Source organism: Amaranthus tricolor, chromosome 8 (assembly GCF_026212465.1).
Source record: "Amaranthus tricolor cultivar Red isolate AtriRed21 chromosome 8, ASM2621246v1, whole genome shotgun sequence".
In the NCBI taxonomy this organism is placed as follows: Eukaryota; Viridiplantae; Streptophyta; class Magnoliopsida; order Caryophyllales; family Amaranthaceae; genus Amaranthus; species Amaranthus tricolor.
In genome coordinates, this window is record NC_080054.1 from 13,594,440 (window position 1) to 13,617,105 (window position 22,666).

The 22,666-nt window shown below is 35.0% G+C and overlaps 1 protein-coding gene across 1 annotated transcript; it reads right to left on the bottom strand.

Annotated features, from left to right (window-relative positions):
* Window positions 1–786: 786 nt before the first annotated feature.
* Window positions 787–7,562, bottom strand: LOC130821559 (uncharacterized). The gene is made up of 4 exons (XM_057687351.1): window positions 7,489–7,562; window positions 6,611–6,752; window positions 5,920–6,005; window positions 787–5,833 (listed from the first exon to the last, which is right to left on the bottom strand). The coding sequence occupies exons 1-4, from the start codon at window positions 7,560–7,562 to the stop codon at window positions 787–789; spliced, it is 5,349 nt and encodes a 1,782-aa protein (XP_057543334.1).
* Window positions 7,563–22,666: the final 15,104 nt, after the last annotated feature.

Below are 22,666 nucleotides of genomic sequence, written 5' to 3' on the forward strand. Positions count from 1 at the left end.
CAAAGTGGTGAAGGAGAAACAAGTGATTTGAGCAGAATTGTTGAAGAGCAAAATGCCACCATTAAATACCTACAAACCCAACTTAAAGAGTATCTAGACCTAAAACGCACCTTAAGGGAAGGTGGGGATTATGAGTCTGAAAGTCCTAAAGTTAGTAGGCAAACAAGCCGTGGAGATGATCTTAGAGTCGACATTCCAGAATTTGAAGGAAGATTAGATGGAGATGAGTTCCTTGAATGGGTAAGAACCGTTGTGGAACAAGTTTGCAGCGGAAGATTTGTTTATGACTTCTTTGATTATTCGATCATCAATCAGACAATCAAATAGTAAAGGTTATCTCGATTAAAAGCGTCGTTTTAGGGCGATTTCTAAGTAATCTTGGGAGACTACTTATCCTGGAAGAAGACACTGATTCCCCTAAGGAATACAAGGCCTTAATCCTCACAATTCTCACAAAGATCAACGTAATCTTGGAGAAGTATGAATCCGTGAAAGGCTTGAACGCTCTCAAACTCTCAACAGAAAATGAAGAACAAACAGGAACAAACACTTGTTTTCTGGATGAAACTCTGAATATGAATTATCAAATCTGAAAATAGGAATACATGATCTATTTACAATCTGGTGGAGGGCCTTATTTATAGATTTGGCTTTCTCCTTTTAACGGCTAGAAAACAAGAAAAGGCGCCTAAGTCCTAACGGTTATAACAGAAGACTAATAAAAAAACGCGCTAATCTTTCTGTCAGGGTTTGGGAACACCTAACTGTTCCTTATTTAGCTGTTCCTTATCCTTCCTCTTTTATATGCAAAACTATGTATGCTTTTCTCGAGGTTGGACCATGTACATCCATATTAGTCAGTAGCTGTTCCTCAGTTCCTGTTCCTTGTGTATCAACTCCCTGATCTTGGACTGTTTTGGGTTCAGCACGCTGTTCCTCTGTACTGTTCCCAGTAATACTCTTGTGCTGATCATATGTAGAAGGCGTACTTGTTTCATTCCCTCCTTCTTCAGCTCGAATTGTCCCCAATTCAGACTCAGCATAGTAAGGCTGTAAATCCCCTATGTTGAATATGGGGGAGACTCCATATCGATCAGGCAGGTCTACTTTGAACGCATTGTCTCCATATTTTTCAGTAATTTGGAATGGTCCATCGGCTCTTTGCATTAATTTGTTCTTCCTCTTTCTTGGGAACCGTTCCTTTCTTAGGTGAATCCATACCCAGTCTCCAATTTTGAACTTATGTGGAGCTGACGTGCTTGAGTTAACTTTTTGCTGGTACTTTGCAGTAGCTTGTTCAATGTGTTTTTGGGTTTGTCTATGGATTGTCATCATGTCCTCAGCATGCTGCTTAGCATCCCCATGTGGTCTGCAATGTGAAAGAAGATCAATTAGTGAAACAGGTATTATAGGATTCATTCCATACACATATTCAAAAGGTGATATCTTAGTTGCCCAGCTTGGACTCATATTGTAGGCAAACTCTGCATGACACAGCTTCTGGTCCCAATCTCTTAGATTTTTCTTTACCAAAGTTCTAAGGATTGACCCTAATGTTTTGTTGGTAACCTCTGTCTGCCCGTCAGTTTGTGGGTGATGAGAGGTGCTGTACAGAAGCTTAGTGTTGAGTAGTCTCCAAAGGGTGCTCCAGAAAGAGCTTAAAAACTTGCTATCCCTGTCTGATACTATAGTTCTAGGGACCCCATGCAGCCGTACAATTTCTGCAAAGTAAAGCTTGGCTATTTGATTAGCATCATTCACCTTATTACATGTTATGAAATGGCTCATTTTGGAGAACCTGTCTACCACAACCATGACTGCATCTTTGCCCCTCTGTGTTTTAGGTAGGGCAACTATAAAGTCCATACTCACATGTTCCCATGGTCTTTGTGCAATGGGTAGGGGTTTGTATTCCCCTCTATGGAATGTTATTTTTGCCTTGATACAAGGCTCACACCTCAAAATAATCTTGCCTACTGTTCCCAACATCTTTGGCCAATAAAAGTGTTTGGCTAACATATCCAAGGTTTTCTGTATACCAAAGTGTCCTGCTAAGCTTCCCTCATGTATCTCTCTTACTAAGGCTGTTCTTAAAGATGTTCTAGGAATACACAGCCTGTTCCCTTCGAAAAGAAACCCCTGTTGGATACTAAATGGGCCTTGTGGTTGTTGGCTGCACTGCTGGTAAAGAGTACTGAAGTCTGGATCAGTTTTGTACTGTTCCTTAATCATCTCAAAACCTAATACTTTGGCATCCAAGATAGCTAGTAAATGTGCTCTCCTACTTAGAGCATCTGCCACAATGTTAGTTTTCCCAGCCTTATACTTAGCAACAAAGTTAAAGCTTTGCATAAATTCAACCCATCTAGCATGTTTGGTACTAAGTTTGTTTTGCCCACTGATATGTTTGAGGGACTCATGGTCAGAATGCAAAACAAAGGGCTGTCCCTTAAGGTAATGGGACCAGTGTTCTAGGGCTCTAACCATAGCATAGAATTCCTTATCATAGGCTGAATAATTCATCCTGCTCTTATTTAACTTTTCACTAAAGTATGCTACAGGTTTACCTTCTTGAATTAAAACAGCTCCAATCCCTGTGTTGCTGGCATCACATTCTACCTCAAATGGTTTACTAAAGTCTGGTAATCTCAGAATAGGAGGGTTACACATGGCTTCCTTAATTTTCTCAAAAGCTAATTGTGCCTCTGTGGTCCACTTGAAGGTATTCCCTTTTGTGCAGTCTGTGATAGGTGTCATAATGGTGCTGAAACCTTTAATGAACCTCCTGTAAAAAGAGGCTAGGCCATGAAAAGATCTTACCTGAGTGATACTAGTGGGTACTGGCCAAGTCTTAATGGCTTCTATCTTTGAGGGGTCTACCTGCACTCCCTGTCTTCCTACTATAAATCCTAAGAAATAAACCTCAGTTAGCAAGAAGGAACACTTCTCTAGTTTCCCAAATAGTCTCTGTTCCCTAAGAGTCTGGAATAGCTGCTTCAAATGGTCAAGGTGTTCCTCTACACTCCTGCTGTACACTAGTATGTCATCAAGGTATACCACAATAAACCTTCCTAAAAATGGTCTTAGGACCTCATTCATTAATCTCATGAAGGTACTAGGGGCTCCAGTTAGACCAAATGGCATAACCATCCATTCATACAAGCCATATTTGGTTTTGAAGGCTGTCTTCCATTCATCCCCCTCTCTCATTCTAATTTGATGATACCCGCTTCTCAAGTCTATCTTACTAAACCATTGAGATCCTGATAATTCATCCAACATGTCATCTATTCGAGGAATGGGAAACCTATATTTGATAGTAATGTTGTTCATGCTCCTGCTATCAACACACATACGCCATGTTCCATCCTTTTTAGGAACAAGCAAGGTGGGAACAGCACATGGACTCATACTCTCTCTGACATACCCTCTGTCCATAAGCTCCTGTATTTGTCTTTGCAACTCCTTGGTTTCCTCAGGGCTAATTCTATATGCAGGCTTATTGGGCAGTGCTGTTCCTGGCATAAGATCTATTTGATGCTCAATACCCCTTAATGGAGGTAACCCTACTGGTAATTCTACAGGAAATATATCAGCAAATTGATCCAACAAATTAGCAATCCTAGGGTCTGGTTGATTACTCTCTGGTGTTACTTCCTTACTGAACAAAAGAAAGGCTAGTCCCTCCCTCCTGATCTCCTTAATACTCACCTTTCTATTTATCAAAGATACATTACCTACAGGTCTCTGTGGAAATGAAGTGCCTACTGCCTTCTGTGAAGGTAAGGTAAAGCCACTACCTATTAGTTGCTGTGGAGGTAAAGTCTTGTGGGGTGGCAAGGGCATAAGGTCCTTAATCTTTCCCTCATGTCTCAAGGTATACACATTAGTATAGCCATCATGCAAGGTCCTTCTGTCATGCTGCCAGGGCCTACCCAAGAGCACATGACAGGCAGTCATATCTAACACATCACAGAGCACTTTGTCTTTAAATGATCCTATAGCAAACTGAATCAAACACCTCTTCTTAACAAAACCACTTGCTTTGCTGTCCAACCATTTCAGCTTATAGGGAGGTGGGTGTGTTTTAGTCTCTAAGTCTAAGGTCTGAACTAAATCCTTGCTGACACAGTTAGTTTCACTTCCCCCATCTATGATTAGGTCACACACTTTGTTCTTAATCATGCATTTGGTTTGGAAGATGTTTTCTCTTTGATCATTTGGTTTGGTCTTTGGGGTAGCATGAAAGTTCCTCCTAATCAACAAATTTTGCAAATCAGGCTCAGGATACACTTCCTCTCTGTCCCCTTCTTCCTCACTGTCTTCAGTTCCCTCAAAAGTTTCCAGGACTCCCTCATCATTAACACAGTAAGTACCATCAGGGTCCTTCTCAGATGTTGAAGGCCAAACTAACTCCTCCCTACCATTCCTGCTAACCATCATGGCCCTAGGTCTTCCTATGTCTTTAATTTCTGCCCATTCTTGCACAGTGAAGGCTCTAACATTTGGGCACTCACTTTTAATGTGACCATGTCCATGGCATTTGAAACAAACAACCCCCTTCAAGTCCCTGGGATTTTTATCCTTAGTGATATTGGTCAAGGGTGGAACCCTATCTGGTGCATTGGTCTGAGTCACAGTGGGTGTTGGTGTAGCAACATTCTTTGGGTTATAACTCCTCATTGGTCTATTGTAGGTGCTGCCCATGCTTGATTTCTTCTTAGAATATTTTTCTAAGGTGAGGGCATTACTACAAGCCAAGCTAAAGGTAAGGTTTGGGGTCAACTCCAATTTTTTTCTTAGATCTTCCCTCAGTCCCCCTATGAATTTCCCAACCTTCATCTCCTCAGTTTCATTGGTGTCACAAACAACAGACAACCGTTCCCATTCTTGAATATAATCTGCCACAGTCCTATGGTCTTGTCTCAATGTTCCCCATTTCATGTACAACTGCTGTCTATAATTGCGTGGGACATATTTCCTTCTTAAATGCTTTCTCAATTTTTCCCAAGTATTGATTCTCTCTCTATCCTCCCTCCTTCTTTGCTTTTGCACTCCTTCCAGCCATATTGCAGCAAGCTTGGTCAGTTTGATCTTAGCTAGCTTAAACTGCTGTTCAGGTGTGGTTTCCTTAAAGTCAAAATATCTTTCCAAATTGGCTTCCCAATCCAGATACATCTCAGGGTCTGGAGACTGTCCATCAAAACTAGGTAAATCAATTTTCAAGGTTTTATCCTCATTGTTCCTATTGTTTTGAAGAGGCTGCTGTGGTCTTTCCCCCTGGTTCCCCATGTTATTGGCTACAGTCAAGGCTAGTTGCTGGACTATATTGGTAAGGGTCTCTAATCTTTCATCCATGTCCATATTACCCCAAGTATTCACAAACAACACAATGTTATGATAGTCAACAATCAAAACCTGCAAAAAAATCTTCACAACAATTTTTCCAGAAACCAAAACAAACACACAACTCAAATAATCACCAGCCACAATCTTGCAAGAAATTTTCTCAGCAACAAATTTCCAAAAACAACAAGGAATGCACTGATGTATAAACCCTAATTTCACAAAACAATTTTCAAAAATCCGATTATTAAAACCAACAATTTTAGAAGATAACGCAATGTATCCAATTTTGTAAATGAAGGCGATTAACTTCTCATCAAAGAACACAATTAAAACAATCAAGAATTGACTAATATGAACCAATTTATACGAAAACTCAACAATTTCGATTATCGAATACCAAATTGATACGCATGCAATGACAATAGAATCAGATTTCAGAAATCTTTTTCCACAATCAATTGTGTAAAATGATTCGATTTGAACTCTACAAATCTTAATCACAGAAATTAATAACAAAGAAGAATTGAATTTATACCTGTGATTTCCAATCGAAACAAATACAAACGATACCTGATCCTCTGATTACTCTTCTTCACAGAAAACGCAATGTTACCTATTACCTCGTATCTCCTTGTGTCCCTCCTCAGAACACGGCTCTGATACCAAGTTGGAACAAGTTTGCAGCGGAAGATTTGTTTATGACTTCTTTGATTATTCGATCATCAATCAGACAATCAAATAGTAAAGGTTATCTCGATTAAAAGGGTCGTTTTAGGGCGATTTCTAAGTAATCTTGGGAGACTACTTATCCTGGAAGAAGACACTGATTCCCCTAAGGAATACAAGGCCTTAATCCTCACAATTCTCACAAAGATCAACGTAATCTTGGAGAAGTATGAATCCGTGAAAGGCTTGAACGCTCTCAAACTCTCAACAGAAAATGAAGAACAAACAGGAACAAACACTTGTTTTCTGGATGAAACTCTGAATATGAATTATCAAATCTGAAAATAGGAATACATGATCTATTTACAATCTGGTGGAGGGCCTTATTTATAGATTTGGCTTTCTCCTTTTAACGGCTAGAAAACAAGAAAAGGCGCCTAAGTCCTAACGGTTATAACAGAAGACTAATAAAAAAACGCGCTAATCTTTCTGTCAGGGTTTGGGAACACCTAACTGTTCCTTATTTAGCTGTTCCTTATCCTTCCTCTTTTATATGCAAAACTATGTATGCTTTTCTCGAGGTTGGACCATGTACATCCATATTAGTCAGTAGCTGTTCCTCAGTTCCTGTTCCTTGTGTATCAACTCCCTGATCTTGGACTGTTTTGGGTTCAGCACGCTGTTCCTCTGTACTGTTCCCAGTAATACTCTTGTGCTGATCATATGTAGAAGGCGTACTTGTTTCACGTTGAAAGAGTATTTGATTACAAGAATACGGATGAAGAAAAGAAGGTAAAGATAGTAGCATTAAAATTGCGCAAATATGCTTCTACTTGGTGGGCTAGCAAATGTGCAAAACGAGAAAGAGAAGGGAAAGACAAGATTAGATCATAGGAAAAGATGAAGAAGCAAATGAAGGAAAAGTTTCTGCCTTCATACTACATGCAAGAGAATTTCACCAAACTTCAACATCTACAACAAGATGGCAGGAGTGTAGAAGAGTATGGTCGAGAGTTCGAGACAATGATAATGAGGTGCGACCTTAAGGAGGATGATCATCAAACTTTGGTAAGATTTTTAAATGGTTTAGATTCAAAAATCAGAAACATTGTTGAATTACAACCTTATGCTTGCCTTGATGATTTAATTAACCTTGCACATAAAGTGGAAAAACAACAAAGAACTAAAATGAAGGAAACCTCACGTTTCACTTCAGCAAGAACGACCAATTTCAATTCCTACCAAAAGAACACTTCCCATTCCTATTCTAAAGCCCATTCACAAGATTCAAAAGCTTTGCAAAACAATAACTCAAAGCAGCCCCTAAGCATGCCCAATACACCCAAACCAAACACCAATTCATTCACACCTAGGAGATGTTTTAAGTGTCAAGGCCTAGGACATATTTCCTCCGAATGCCCAAACCGAAAAATGGTGAACTTAGTTGAGTTTGAAGATTATCAAGAAGAAAACGTGGAGGATTTCGTTGACAATGAAGAACTTGATGAGGAAATGATATATCCGGATGAAGGAGAACTACTGGTCATGCGGAGAGCTCTCAGTGGGGTCAAAGCCAAAGATCCAAACCAACAAAGGGAAGCAATATTCCACACAAAATGTACGGTTAAAGGTAAGATCTGTTCGCTTATCATTGATGGAGGAAGTTGCACTAATGTCGCTTCAAAGACAATGGTGGACAAGCTTAATCTCACCGCCACTCCACACCCCGAGCCATACATGATTCAATGGTTGAATCAAAACAAAGGTATTCCTGTAAACTCTCAAGTTTTACTATCGTTTTCAATAGGCAATAGTTATAAGGAGAGTCTTTTATGTGATGTTATACCTATGGATGCATGTCATGTTTTATTAGGAAGACCTTGGCAATATGATAGAAAAGTTATGCATGATGGCTTTAAAAATACACATACTTTTGTTTTAAATAAGAAAAAGATCACGTTAGCTCCATATGCACCTGGCCATAATTCTAAATTACAAGCAACTTTAACAAATTTTCATTCTTTGATTCCTATACTTAAAAGTGAACAACATGAATTTGTGGAACGAAAAGAATTGTTATTGCTAAATGATGAAACCGAATCTGTTTTGCATGATCACCCTTTGCTTGTGCCTTTACTTGATGAATTTGCGCATGTTTTTCCTATTGAGATACCTAATGGACTTCCACCAAAAAGGGACATACACCATAAGATTGATTTCATTCCCGGTTCCACATTACCTAACAAACCAGCTTATAGAACTAATCCTAAAGAGACCGAAGAAATTAGGAGACAAGTTGATGAATTGTTAGCTAAAGGTTTGATTAGAGAGTCCATAAGTCCTTGTGCCGTCCCTACCTTACTTGTGCCTAAGAAAACTGGAGAAATGAGGATGTGTGTGGACAGTAGAGCCATTAATAGAATCACCATCAAGTATAGATTTCCAATACCTAGACTCAATGACTTGTTAGATGATTTATATGGTTTTAAAGTTTTTTCTAAAATCGACCTTAGGAGTGGATATCACCAAGTTAGAATTTATGAAGGGGATGAATGGAAAACCGCATTTAAAACTTAAGAAGGACTTTATGAATGGTTAGTCATGCCCTTTGGGTTGTCTAATGCACCTTCTACCTTTATGAGACTTATGAACCAAACTTTAAAGCCTTTCTTGGGTCAGTTTGTTGTGGTTTATTTTGATGATATCTTGGTGTATAGTCAAAGTGAAGACGAGCATGTTAAACATTTGCATCAAGTTTTTAGTGTATTGGCTAAAGAAAAATTGTATGGTAATTTGGAAAAGTGTGAATTCTTTTCGGAATCAGTAAAATTTCTTGGGTTTATTGTGTCAATTGAGGGGATAAAAGCGGATGAAAAGAAAGTTGAAGCTATTAGAGACTGGCCTGTTCCTACCACCATTCACCAAGTTAGATCATTTTATGGTTTAGCTTCTTTTTATAGGAGGTTTGTCCCAAACTTTAGTTCAATCATGGCCCCTATCACCGAACTCACAAAACATAAGACCATAGAATGGAATTCCAAAGCACAAGCAGCCTTTGACACCATCAAAGACAAACTTACCACCGCACCTGTTCTAGCTTTGCCTAATTTTGAGGATATCTTTGAAGTAGAATGTGACGCATCTGGGGTAGGTATTGGAGGTGTTCTTACTCAAAACAACAAACCCCTTGCTTACTTTAGTGAAAAACTCAATGATGCTAAAAGGAAGTATTCTACTTATGATAAAGAGTTTTATGCTATTATTAGATGTTTAGAACATTGGAGACATTATTTGATTGCAAAAGAATTTGTGTTACATTCTGACCATGAGGCCTTAAAATTCATTTAAAGCCAACACAAACTTCAATCTAGACATGCTAAGTGGGTTGAGTTCCTACAAACCTTTCATTTCACCATTAAACACAAAGAGGATAAATTAAACACCGGAGCTGATGCTTTATCTAGGAGATACTTGCTTTTGAGTACTTTGAATACTAAGGTTGTTGGGATGGAATTGTTAAAAGAATGTTATATTGATGATGTTGATTTTGGAGAAATATTTGAAAAATGTCATAACAAACCTCAAGGACTTTTTTACCTCTTTCAAGGATATCTCTTTCGAGGTAATCAATTATGTGTGCCCAGACATAGTGTTAGGGAGACCTTAATTAAGGAATATCATGAGGGAGGACTTGGAGGACATTTTGGGGAAGAAAAGACCATAGCTCTAGTGAGTGAGACCTTCTTTTGGCCGAAACTTGCTAAAGATGTCATTCATATTATTAAGAGGTGTGTGCAATGCCTAAAAGCCAAAGCCCACAAAACGTCTCAAGGTCTTTACCAACCTCTTCCTACACCACAAAATCCATGGGAAGATGTGAGCTTAGACTTCATAACCGGACTTCCTAGAACCTCTAACAATAAGGATTCCATTATGGTTGTTGTTGATAGGTTCTCTAAGATGGCCCACTTCATTGCTTGTCATACTACACATGATGCCGTTAACATTGCTAATCTTTACTTTAAAGAAATAGTAAGACTACATGGGATAGCAAGAAGTATGGTAAGTGATAGAGATTCAAAGTTTCTTAGTCATTTTTGGCTTACTTTGTGGAAAAAGATGGGAACCAAGCTTAACTTTAGTAGTTCTAGCCACCCCCAAACTGATGGACAAACCGAAGTGACCAATAGGACCTTAGGAACCTTGTTGCGTGCCCTCATTACTAAGAATCCTAAACAATGGGAACAATTGCTACCACATGCTGAATTTTCTTATAATCGAGTTCCTAGCAAGACAACCGGGTTTTCTCCTTTCTTTATAGTTTATGGCCTTAATCCTTTAACCCCTATAGATCTTACGCCTTTTCCTACACCTTTGAAGTTTAGTCATGATGCCGAGTCTAGAGCTAATGAGATCCAAAAGTTGCATAAACAAGTTGTGGAAAAGATTGAGAAAATGAATAATAAGGTTAAAGAAAAAGTGGACCAAAAGAGAAAAGAAGTGATTTTTAAAGAAGGCGACTTAGTATGGATTTACTTGAGAAAGGATAGGTTTCCCACACAAAGGAAATCAAAGTTAAGTGCTAGAATCGATGGACCGTTCGAAATTTTGGAAAAAGTAAATGACAATTCTTACAAACTAGAGCTACCTAGTAGCTATGGTGTGTCTTCTACTTTCAATGTTGCAGATTTGATTACATTTCATGAGGAGGACATGTTACCAAGCTTGAGGTCAAGCTTTTCCAAAGAAGGGGAGGATGATGTAGGATCACCTACATCTAGTTCTGCTGAGCTAGCCAAGATCAATATAATGATGCATCAAATGGAAGACGCTCAAATTCAAGGTCCAAAACTGAAATCCTTTAATTTCGTAGTCATAAACTAAGTCTTCTTTTTTTTTTTTTTGGGTCGTTTTATTATTTAAGTCGTTTATTTTATTTCGAGTATTTGGGTCTTTTGTTTTCTTCGAAATGATTAAAGCCAGGTTTAGGATCAAGCTTAATCATTTCTCATGCTTAGTTAGTCGAGTTGTACTTTTCTTTTATTTGAGTTTAGTATTTAATTTTGCTCATGGGTCGAATATTATGCGATTGATACGCAAGCAAGCAGCTGAAAATATCAAGCAAATAAACCAAGGAAATATGAAGAATATAAATATGAAGGTTCAGCAAGTGGAAGATTAAAAAAATATATTTAGCAAAATCAAGTTGTTTGAGACAGCAAATAAACCAAGGACATATGAAGATATTTGCAAATCATACAAGAAATCAAGCTAAAGCAATTGTGTCCCAAAATCTGAATTCAACCGTTGGAAAAGTCAGCCACAAAAAAAATCTGATTTTGGTTCATTATTACATGAAGATTTTTTCTATAAAAAACAAATCAGCCTAGAATATAGCCTATGAATGATTGAAAGATAATAGCTGTCCACTACAAAATAGCCTAATTATTTCCCTAGAAGATTGAAAGATGTGCTTTGCAAGTGGATTTTCCTAGCCGTTAAGAAGCAAGCAGCATTCTGAATTTTACTTTGCTAATTTTTTATTTTATATATTTTTTTTGGGCTGATTTCCTTTTAGTATAAATAGGCTTGTAGTTCATGTAATCAAGGCATTCAGCTTGCATAATACAAACACAACTCTTTGAGCAATTTTCCTTGTTCTTATTTGCAATTTACTTTAACTTGGATTAGTTTAAGTAATTTGAAGTTCCTATGCTTTTCATTCTTTTGGCTAAAGTTTGAATGTGTTCTTAGGAGCCCTTAGATTTGTTTCGTGGTGTATCTGTATCGAAGCAACCTTTGGCAAGCCATTTTCAGTTTGAAAAATCAACACATACATTTCATTTTTCCCTTGTTATAAAACCACAAAAATCACAAAAACAAATTCATTAAACGAAAACAGCAAACTACGTGTGCTTATAGCTTGGTTTTGTTTTGAGGCATACCAATCTATATCATCTTGGTATCAGAGCCAGGTTACGCTCCGAGCCTTAATTTCGTTCATTCACAAAGCATAACACCATGTCTCAAAGTGGTGAAGGAGAAACAAGTGATTTGAGCAGAATTTTTGAAGAGCAAAATGCCACCATTAAATACCTACAAACCCAACTTAAAGAGTATCTAGACCTAAAACGCACCTTAAGGGAAGGTGGGGATTATGAGTCTGAAAGTCCTAAAGTTAGTAGGCAAACAAGCCGTGGAGATGATCTTAGAGTCGACATTCCAGAATTTGAAGGAAGATTAGATGGAGATGAGTTCCTTGAATGGGTAAGAACCGTTGAAAGAGTATTTGATTACAAGAATACGGATGAAGAAAAGAAGGTAAAGATAGTAGCATTAAAATTGCGCAAATATGCTTCTACTTGGTGGGCTAGCAAATGTGCAAAACGAGAAAGAGAAGGGAAAGACAAGATTAGATCATGGGAAAAGATGAAGAAGCAAATGAAGGAAAAATTTCTGCCTTCATACTACATGCAAGAGAATTTCACCAAACTTCAACATCTACAACAAGATGGCAGGAGTGTAGAAGAGTATGGTCGAGAGTTCGAGACAATGATAATGAGGTGCGACCTTAAGGAGGATGATCATCAAACTTTGGTAAGATTTTTAAATGGTTTAGATTCAAAAATCAGAAACATTGTTGAATTACAACCTTATGCTTGCCTTGATGATTTAATTAACCTTGCACATAAAGTGGAAAAACAACAAAGAACTAAAATGAAGGAAACCTCACGTTTCACTTCAGCAAGAACGACCAATTTCAATTCCTACCAAAAGAACACTTCCCATTCCTATTCTAAAGCCCATTCACAAGATTCAAAAGCTTTGCAAAACAATAACTCAAAGCAGCCCCTAAGCATGCCCAATACACCCAAACCAAACACCAATTCATTCACACCTAGGAGATGTTTTAAGTGTCAAGGCCTAGGACATATTTCCTCCGAATGCCCAAACCGAAAAATGGTGAACTTAGTTGAGTTTGAAGATTATCAAGAAGAAAACGTGGAGGATTTCGTTGACAATGAAGAACTTGATGAGGAAATGATATATCCGGATGAAGGAGAACTACTGGTCATGCGGAGAGCTCTCAGTGGGGTCAAAGCCAAAGATCCAAACCAACAAAGGGAAGCAATATTCCACACAAAATGTACGGTTAAAGGTAAGATCTGTTCGCTTATCATTGATGGAGGAAGTTGCACTAATGTCGCTTCAAAGACAATGGTGGACAAGCTTAATCTCACCGCCACTCCACACCCCGAGCCATACATGATTCAATGGTTGAATCAAAACAAAGGTATTCCTGTAAACTCTCAAGTTTTACTATCGTTTTCAATAGGCAATAGTTATAAGGAGAGTCTTTTATGTGATGTTATACCTATGGATGCATGATTCAATAGGCAATAGTTAATCGTTCATTCTTTATTCTTTATTGATCATTGATTCTTGTTCATTCTTCATTGATCATTGATCCGTGTTCATTCTTCATTATTCATTCTTCAATGATCATTGATCCTTGTTCATTCTTCATCGTTCATTCATTATTGATCATTGATCCTTGTTCATTTTACATCGTTCATTCTACAATGCTCATTGATCCTTGTTTATTCTTCATCGTTCATTGTTCATTGATCATTGATTCTTGTTCATTCTTCATCGTTCATTGTTCAATGATCATTAATCCTTGTTCATTCTTCATCGTTCATTCTTCAATGATCATTGAACCTTGTTCATACTTCATCGTTCATTCTTCATTTATCATTGATCCTTGTTCATTATTAATCGTTCATTCTTCATTGATCATTGATCCGTGTTCATTCTTCATTATTCATTCTTCAATGATAATTGATCCTTCTTCATTCTTCATTGTTCATTCATTATTGATCATTGATCCTTGTTCATTTTTCATCATTCATTCTACAATGCTCTCTGATCCTTGTTCATTCTTCATCGTTCATTGTTCATTGATCATTGATTCTTGTTCATTCTTCATCGTTCATTGTTCAATGATCATTAATCCTTGTTCATTCTTTATCGTTCATTCTTCAATGATCATTGTACCTTGTTCATACTTCATCGTTCATTCTTCATTTATCCTTGATACTTGTTCATTATTAATCGTTCATTCTTCATTGCTCATTGATCCTTGTTCATTCTTCATCGTTCATTCTTCATTGATCATTGATCCGTGTTCATTCTTCATTATTCATTCTTCAATGATCATTGATCCTTGTTCATTCTACATCGTTCATTCATTATTGGTCATTGATCCTTGTTCATTTTACATCGTTTATTCTAAAATGCTCATTGATCCTTGTTTATTCTTCATCGTTCATTGTTCATTGATCATTGATTCTTGTTCATTCTTCATCGTTCATTGTTCAATGATCATTAATCCTTGTTCATTCTTCATCGTTCATTCTTCAATGATCATTGAACCTTGTTCATACTTCATCGTTCATTCTTCATTTATCATTGATCCTTGTTCATTATTAATCGTTCATTCTTCATTGATCATTGATCCTTGTTCATTATTCATCGTTCATTCTTCATTGATCATTGATCCGTGTTCATTCTTCATTTTTCATTCTTCAATGATAATTGATCCTTCTTCATTCTTCATTGTTCATTCATTATTGATCATTGATCCTTGTTCATTTTTCATCATTCATTCTACAATGCTCTTTGATCCTTGTTCATTCTTCATCGTTCATTGTTCATTGATCATTGATTCTTGTTCATTCTTCATCGTTCATTGTTCAATGATCATTAATCCTTGTTCATTCTTCATCGTTCATTCTTCAATGATCATTGAACCTTGTTCATACTTCATCGTTCATTCTTCATTTATCATTGATACTTGTTCATTATTAATCGTTCATTCTTCATTGATCATTGATCCTTGTTCATTATTAATCGTTCATTCTTCATTGATCATTGATCCGTGTTCATTCTTCATTATTCATTCTTCAATGATAATTGATCCTTCTTCATTCTTCATTGTTCATTCATTATTGATCATTGATCCTTGTTCATTTTTCATCATTCATTCTACAATGCTCTCTGATCCTTGTTCATTCTTCATCGTTCATTGTTCATTGATCATTGATTCTTGTTCATTCTTCATCGTTCATTGTTCAATGATCATTAATCCTTGTTCATTCTTTATCGTTCATTCTTCAATGATCATTGTACCTTGTTCATACTTCATCGTTCATTCTTCATTTATCCTTGATACTTGTTCATTATTAATCGTTCATTCTTCATTGCTCATTGATCCTTGTTCATTCTTCATCGTTCATTCTTCATTGATCATTGATCCGTGTTCATTCTTCATTATTCATTCTTCAATGATCATTGATCCTTGTTCATTCTACATCGTTCATTCATTATTGGTCATTGATCCTTGTTCATTTTACATCGTTTATTCTAAAATGCTCATTGATCCTTGTTTATTCTTCATCGTTCATTGTTCATTGATCATTGATTCTTGTTCATTCTTCATCGTTCATTGTTCAATGATCATTAATCCTTGTTCATTCTTCATCGTTCATTCTTCAATGATCATTGAACCTTGTTCATACTTCATCGTTCATTCTTCATTTATCATTGATCCTTGTTCATTATTAATCGTTCATTCTTCATTGATCATTGATCCTTGTTCATTATTCATCGTTCATTCTTCATTGATCATTGATCCGTGTTCATTCTTCATTTTTCATTCTTCAATGATAATTGATCCTTCTTCATTCTTCATTGTTCATTCATTATTGATCATTGATCCTTGTTCATTTTTCATCATTCATTCTACAATGCTCTTTGATCCTTGTTCATTCTTCATCGTTCATTGTTCATTGATCATTGATTCTTGTTCATTCTTCATCGTTCATTGTTCAATGATCATTAATCCTTGTTCATTCTTCATCGTTCATTCTTCAATGATCATTGAACCTTGTTCATACTTCATCGTTCATTCTTCATTTATCATTGATACTTGTTCATTATTAATCGTTCATTCTTCATTGATCATTGATCCTTGTTCATTCTTCATCGTTCATTCTTCATTGATCATTGATCCGTGTTCATTCTTCATTTTTCATTCTTCAATGATCATTGATCTTTCTTCATTCTTCATTGTTCATTCATTATTGATCATTGATCCTTGTTCATTTTTCATCCTTCATTCTACAATGCTCTTTGATCCTTGTTCATTCTTCATCGTTCGTTGTTCATTGATCATTGATTCTTGTTCATTCTTCATCGTTCATTGTTCAATGATCATTAATCCTTGTTCATTCTTCATCGTTCATTCTTCAATGATCATTGAACCTTGTTCATACTTCATCGTTCATTCTTCATTTATCATTGATCCTTGTTCATTATTAATCGTTCATTCTTCATTGATCATTGATCCTTGTTCATTATTCATCATTCATTCTTCATTGATCATTGATCCGTGTTCATTCTTCATTTTTCATTCTTTAATGATAATTGATCCTTCTTCATTCTTCATTGTTCATTCATTATTGATCATTGATCCTTGTTCATTTTTCATCATTCATTCTACAATGCTCTTTGATCCTTGTTCATTCTTCATCGTTCATTGTTCATTGATCATTGATTCTTGTTCATTCTTCATCGTTCATTGTTCAATGATCATTAATCCTTGTTCATTCTTCATCGTTCATTCTTCAATGATCATTGAACCTTGTTCATACTTCATCGTTCATTCTTCATTTATCATTGATACTTGTTCATTATTAATCGTTCATTGTTCATTGATTATTGATCCTTGTTCATTCTTCATCGTTCATTCTTCATTGATCATTGATCCGTGTTCATTCTTCATTTTTCATTCTTCAATGATCATTGATCTTTCTTCATTCTTCATTGTTCATTCATTATTGATCATTGATCCTTGTTCATTTTTCATCCTTCATTCTACAATGCTCTTTGATCCTTGTTCATTCTTCATCGTTCGTTGTTCATTGATCATTGATTCTTGTTCATTCTTCATCGTTCATTGTTCAATGATCATTAATCCTTGTTCATTCTTCATCGTTCATTCTTCAATGATCATTGAACCTTGTTCATACTTCATCGTTCATTGTTCATTTATCATTGATCCTTGTTCATTATTAATCGTTCATTCTTCATTGATCATTGATCCTTGTTCATTCTTCATCGTTCATTCTTCATTGATCATTGATCCGTGTTCATTCTTCATTTTTCATTCTTCAATGATAATTGATCCTTCTTCATTCTTCATTGTTCATTCATTATTGATCATTGATCCTTGTTCATTTTTCATCCTTCATTCTACAATGCTCTTTGATCCTTGTTCATTCTTCATCGTTCATTGTTCATTGATCATTGATTCTTGTTCATTCTTCATCGTTCATTGTTCAATGATCATTAATCCTTGTTAATTCTTCATCGTTCATTCTTCAATGATCATTGAACCTTGTTCATACTTCATTGTTCATTCTTCATTTATCATTGATCCTTGTTCATTATTAATCGTTCATTCTTCATTGATCATTGATCCTTGTTCATTCTTCATCGTTCATTCTTCATTGATCATTGATCCGTGTTCATTCTTCATTTTTCATTCTTCAATGATAATTGATCCTTCTTCATTCTTCATTGTTCATTCATTATTGATCATTGATCCTTGTTCATTTTTCATCATTCATTCTACAATGCTCTTTGATCCTTGTTCATTCTTCATCGTTCATTGTTCATTGATCATTGATTCTTGTTCATTCTTCATCGTTCATTGTTCAATGATCATTAATCCTTGTTCATTCTTTATCGTTCATTCTTCAATGATCATTGTACCTTATTCATACTTCATCGTTCATTCTTCATTTATCCTTGATCCTTGTTCATTATTAATCGTTCATTCTTCATTGATCATTGATCCTTGTTCATTCTTCATCGTTCATTCTTCATTGATCATTGATCCGTGTTCATTCTTCATTATTCATTCTTCAATGATCATTGATCCTTGTTCATTCTACATCGTTCATTCATTATTGATCATTGATCCTTGTTCATTTTACATCGTTCATTCTACAATGCTCATTGATCCTTGTTTATTCTTCATCGTTCATTGTTCATTGATCATTGATTCTTGTTCATTCTTCATCGTTCATTGTTCAATGATCATTAATCCTTGTTCATTCTTCATCGTTCATTCTTCAATGATCATTGAACCTTGTTCATACTTCATCGTTCATTCTTCATTTATCATTGATCCTTGTTCATTATTAATCGTTCATTCTTCATTGATCATTGATCCTTGTTCATTATTCATCGTTCATTCTTCATTGATCCGTGTTCATTCTTCATTTTTCATTCTTCAATGATAATTGATCCTCCTTCATTCTTCATTGTTCATTCATTATTGATCATTGATCCTTGTTCATTTTTCATCATTCATTCTACAATGCTCTTTGATCCTTGTTCATTCTTCATCGTTCATTCTTTATTTATCATTGATCCTTGTTCATTATTAATCGTTCATTCTTCATTGATCATTGATCCTTGTTCATTCTTCATCGTTCATTCTTCATTGATCATTGATCCGTGTTCATTCTTCATTTTTCATTCTTCAATGATCATTGATCTTTCTTCATTCTTCATTGTTCATTCATTATTGATCATTGATCCTTGTTCATTTTTCATCATTCATTCTACAATGCTCTTTGATCCTTGTTCATTCTTCATCGTTCATTGTTCATTGATCATTGATTCTTGTTCATTCTTCATCGTTCATTGTTCAATGATCATTAATCCTTGTTCATTCTTCATCGTTCATTCTTCAATGATCATTGAACCTTGTTCATACTTCATCGTTCATTCTTCATTTATCATTGATCCTTGTTCATTATTAATCGTTCATTCTTCATTGATCATTGATCCTTGTTCATTATTCATCATTCATTCTTCATTGATCATTGATCCGTGTTCATTCTTCATTTTTCATTCTTTAATGATAATTGATCCTTCTTCATTCTTCATTGTTCATTTATTATTGATCATTGATCCTTGTTCATTTTTCATCATTCATTCTACAATGCTCTTTGATCCTTGTTCATTCTTCATCGTTCATTGTTCATTGATCATTGATTCTTGTTCATTCTTCATCGTTCATTGTTCAATGATCATTAATCCTTGTTCATTCTTCATCGTTCATTCTTCAATGATCATTGAACCTTGTTCATACTTCATCGTTCATTCTTCATTTATCATTGATACTTGTTCATTATTAATCGTTCATTCTTCATTGATTATTGATCCTTGTTCATTCTTCATCGTTCATTCTTCATTGATCATTGATCCGTGTTCATTCTTCATTTTTCATTCTTCAATGATCATTGATCTTTCTTCATTCTTCATTGTTCATTCATTATTGATCATTGATCCTTGTTCATTTTTCATCCTTCATTCTACAATGCTCTTTGATCCTTGTTCATTCTTCATCGTTCGTTGTTCATTGATCATTGATTCTTGTTCATTCTTCATCGTTCATTGTTCAATGATCATTAATCCTTGTTCATTCTTCATCGTTCATTCTTCAATGATCATTGAACCTTGTTCATACTTCATCGTTCATTGTTCATTTATCATTGATCCTTGTTCATTATTAATCGTTCATTCTTCATTGATCATTGATCCTTGTTCATTCTTCATCGTTCATTCTTCATTGATCATTGATCCGTGTTCATTCTTCATTTTTCATTCTTCAATGATAATTGATCCTTCTTCATTCTTCATTGTTCATTCATTATTGATCATTGATCCTTGTTCATTTTTCATCCTTCATTCTACAATGCTCTTTGATCCTTGTTCATTCTTCATCGTTCATTGTTCATTGATCATTGATTCTTGTTCATTCTTCATCGTTCATTGTTCAATGATCATTAATCCTTGTTAATTCTTCATCGTTCATTCTTCAATGATCATTGAACCTTGTTCATACTTCATCGTTCATTCTTCATTTATCATTGATCCTTGTTCATTATTAATCGTTCATTCTTCATTGATCATTGATCCTTGTTCATTCTTCATCGTTCATTCTTCATTGATCATTGATCCGTGTTCATTCTTCATTTTTCATTCTTCAATGATAATTGATCCTTCTTCATTCTTCATTGTTCATTCATTATTGATCATTGATCCTTGTTCATTTTTCATCATTCATTCTACAATGCTCTTTGATCCTTGTTCATTCTTCATCGTTCATTGTTCATTGATCATTGATTCTTGTTCATTCTTCATCGTTCATTGTTCAATGATCATTAATCCTTGTTCATTCTTCATCGTTCATTCTTCAATGATCATTGAACCTTGTTCATACTTCATCGTTCATTGTTCATTTATCATTGATCCTTGTTCATTATTAATCGTTCATTCTTCATTGATCATTGATCCTTGTTCATTCTTCATCGTTCATTCTTCATTGATCATTGATCCGTGTTCATTCTTCATTTTTCATTCTTCAATGATAATTGATCCTTCTTCATTCTTCATTGTTCATTCATTATTGATCATTGATCCTTGTTCATTTTTCATCCTTCATTCTACAATGCTCTTTGATCCTTGTTCATTCTTCATCGTTCGTTGTTCATTGATCATTGATTCTTGTTCATTCTTCATCGTTCATTGTTCAATGATCATTAATCCTTGTTAATTCTTCATCGTTCATTCTTCAATGATCATTGAACCTTGTTCATACTTCATCGTTCATTCTTCATTTATCATTGATCCTTGTTCATTATTAATCGTTCATTCTTCATTGATCATTGATCCTTGTTCATTCTTCATCGTTCATTCTTCATTGATCATTGATCCGTGTTCATTCTTCATTTTTCATTCTTCAATGATAATTGATCCTTCTTCATTCTTCATTGTTCATTCATTATTGATCATTGATCCTTGTTCATTTTTCATCCTTCATTCTACAATGCTCTTTGATCCTTGTTCATTCTTCATCGTTCATTGTTCATTGATCATTGATTCTTGTTCATTCTTCATCGTTCATTGTTCAATGATCATTAATCCTTGTTAATTCTTCATCGTTCATTCTTCAATGATCATTGAACCTTGTTCATACTTCATTGTTCATTCTTCATTTATCATTGATCCTTGTTCATTATTAATCGTTCATTCTTCATTGATCATTGATCCTTGTTCATTCTTCATCGTTCATTCTTCATTGATCATTGATCCGTGTTCATTCTTCATTTTTCATTCTTCAATGATAATTGATCCTTCTTCATTCTTCATTGTTCATTCATTATTGATCATTGATCCTTGTTCATTTTTCATCATTCATTCTACAATGCTCTTTGATCCTTGTTCATTCTTCATCGTTCATTGTTCATTGATCATTGATTCTTGTTCATTCTTCATCGTTCATTGTTCAATGATCATTAATCCTTGTTCATTCTTTATCGTTCATTCTTCAATGATCATTGTACCTTATTCATACTTCATCGTTCATTCTTCATTTATCCTTGATCCTTGTTCATTATTAATCGTTCATTCTTCATTGATCATTGATCCTTGTTCATTCTTCATCGTTCATTCTTCATTGATCATTGATCCGTGTTCATTCTTCATTATTCATTCTTCAATGATCATTGATCCTTGTTCATTCTACATCGTTCATTCATTATTGATCATTGATCCTTGTTCATTTTACATCGTTCATTCTACAATGCTCATTGATCCTTGTTTATTCTTCATCGTTCATTGTTCATTGATCATTGATTCTTGTTCATTCTTCATCGTTCATTGTTCAATGATCATTAATCCTTGTTCATTCTTCATCGTTCATTCTTCAATGATCATTGAACCTTGTTCATACTTCATCGTTCATTCTTCATTTATCATTGATCCTTGTTCATTATTAATCGTTCATTCTTCATTGATCATTGATCCTTGTTCATTATTCATCGTTCATTCTTCATTGATCCGTGTTCATTCTTCATTTTTCATTCTTCAATGATAATTGATCCTCCTTCATTCTTCATTGTTCATTCATTATTGATCATTGATCCTTGTTCATTTTTCATCATTCATTCTACAATGCTCTTTGATCCTTGTTCATTCTTCATCGTTCATTCTTTATTTATCATTGATCCTTGTTCATTATTAATCGTTCATTCTTCATTGATCATTGATCCTTGTTCATTCTTCATCGTTCATTCTTCATTGATCATTGATCCGTGTTCATTCTTCATTTTTCATTCTTCAATGATCATTGATCTTTCTTCATTCTTCATTGTTCATTCATTATTGATCATTGATCCTTGTTCATTTTTCATCATTCATTCTACAATGCTCTTTGATCCTTGTTCATTCTTCATCGTTCATTGTTCATTGATCATTGATTCTTGTTCATTCTTCATCGTTCATTGTTCAATGATCATTAATCCTTGTTCATTCTTCATCGTTCATTCTTCAATGATCATTGAACCTTGTTCATACTTCATCGTTCATTCTTCATTTATCATTGATCCTTGTTCATTATTAATCGTTCATTCTTCATTGATCATTGATCCTTGTTCATTATTCATCATTCATTCTTCATTGATCATTGATCCGTGTTCATTCTTCATTTTTCATTCTTTAATGATAATTG

What these genes read in the sequence shown, in the direction of transcription:
- LOC130821559 (XM_057687351.1), bottom strand. Translation starts at nt 7,562, where the DNA reads ATGACCAGTAGTTCTCCTTCATCCGGATATATCATTTCCTCATCAAGT. An exon ending in TTGTCAACGAAATCCTCCAC is followed by an intron (nt 6,753 to 7,488) that starts GTTTTCTTCTTG and finishes ACGTGAAACAAG; the next exon opens with TACGCCTTCTACATATGATC. An exon ending in AAGAGTAATCAGAGGATCAG is followed by an intron (nt 5,834 to 5,919) that starts GTATCGTTTGTA and finishes TAAGATTTGTAG; the next exon opens with AGTTCAAATCGAATCATTTT.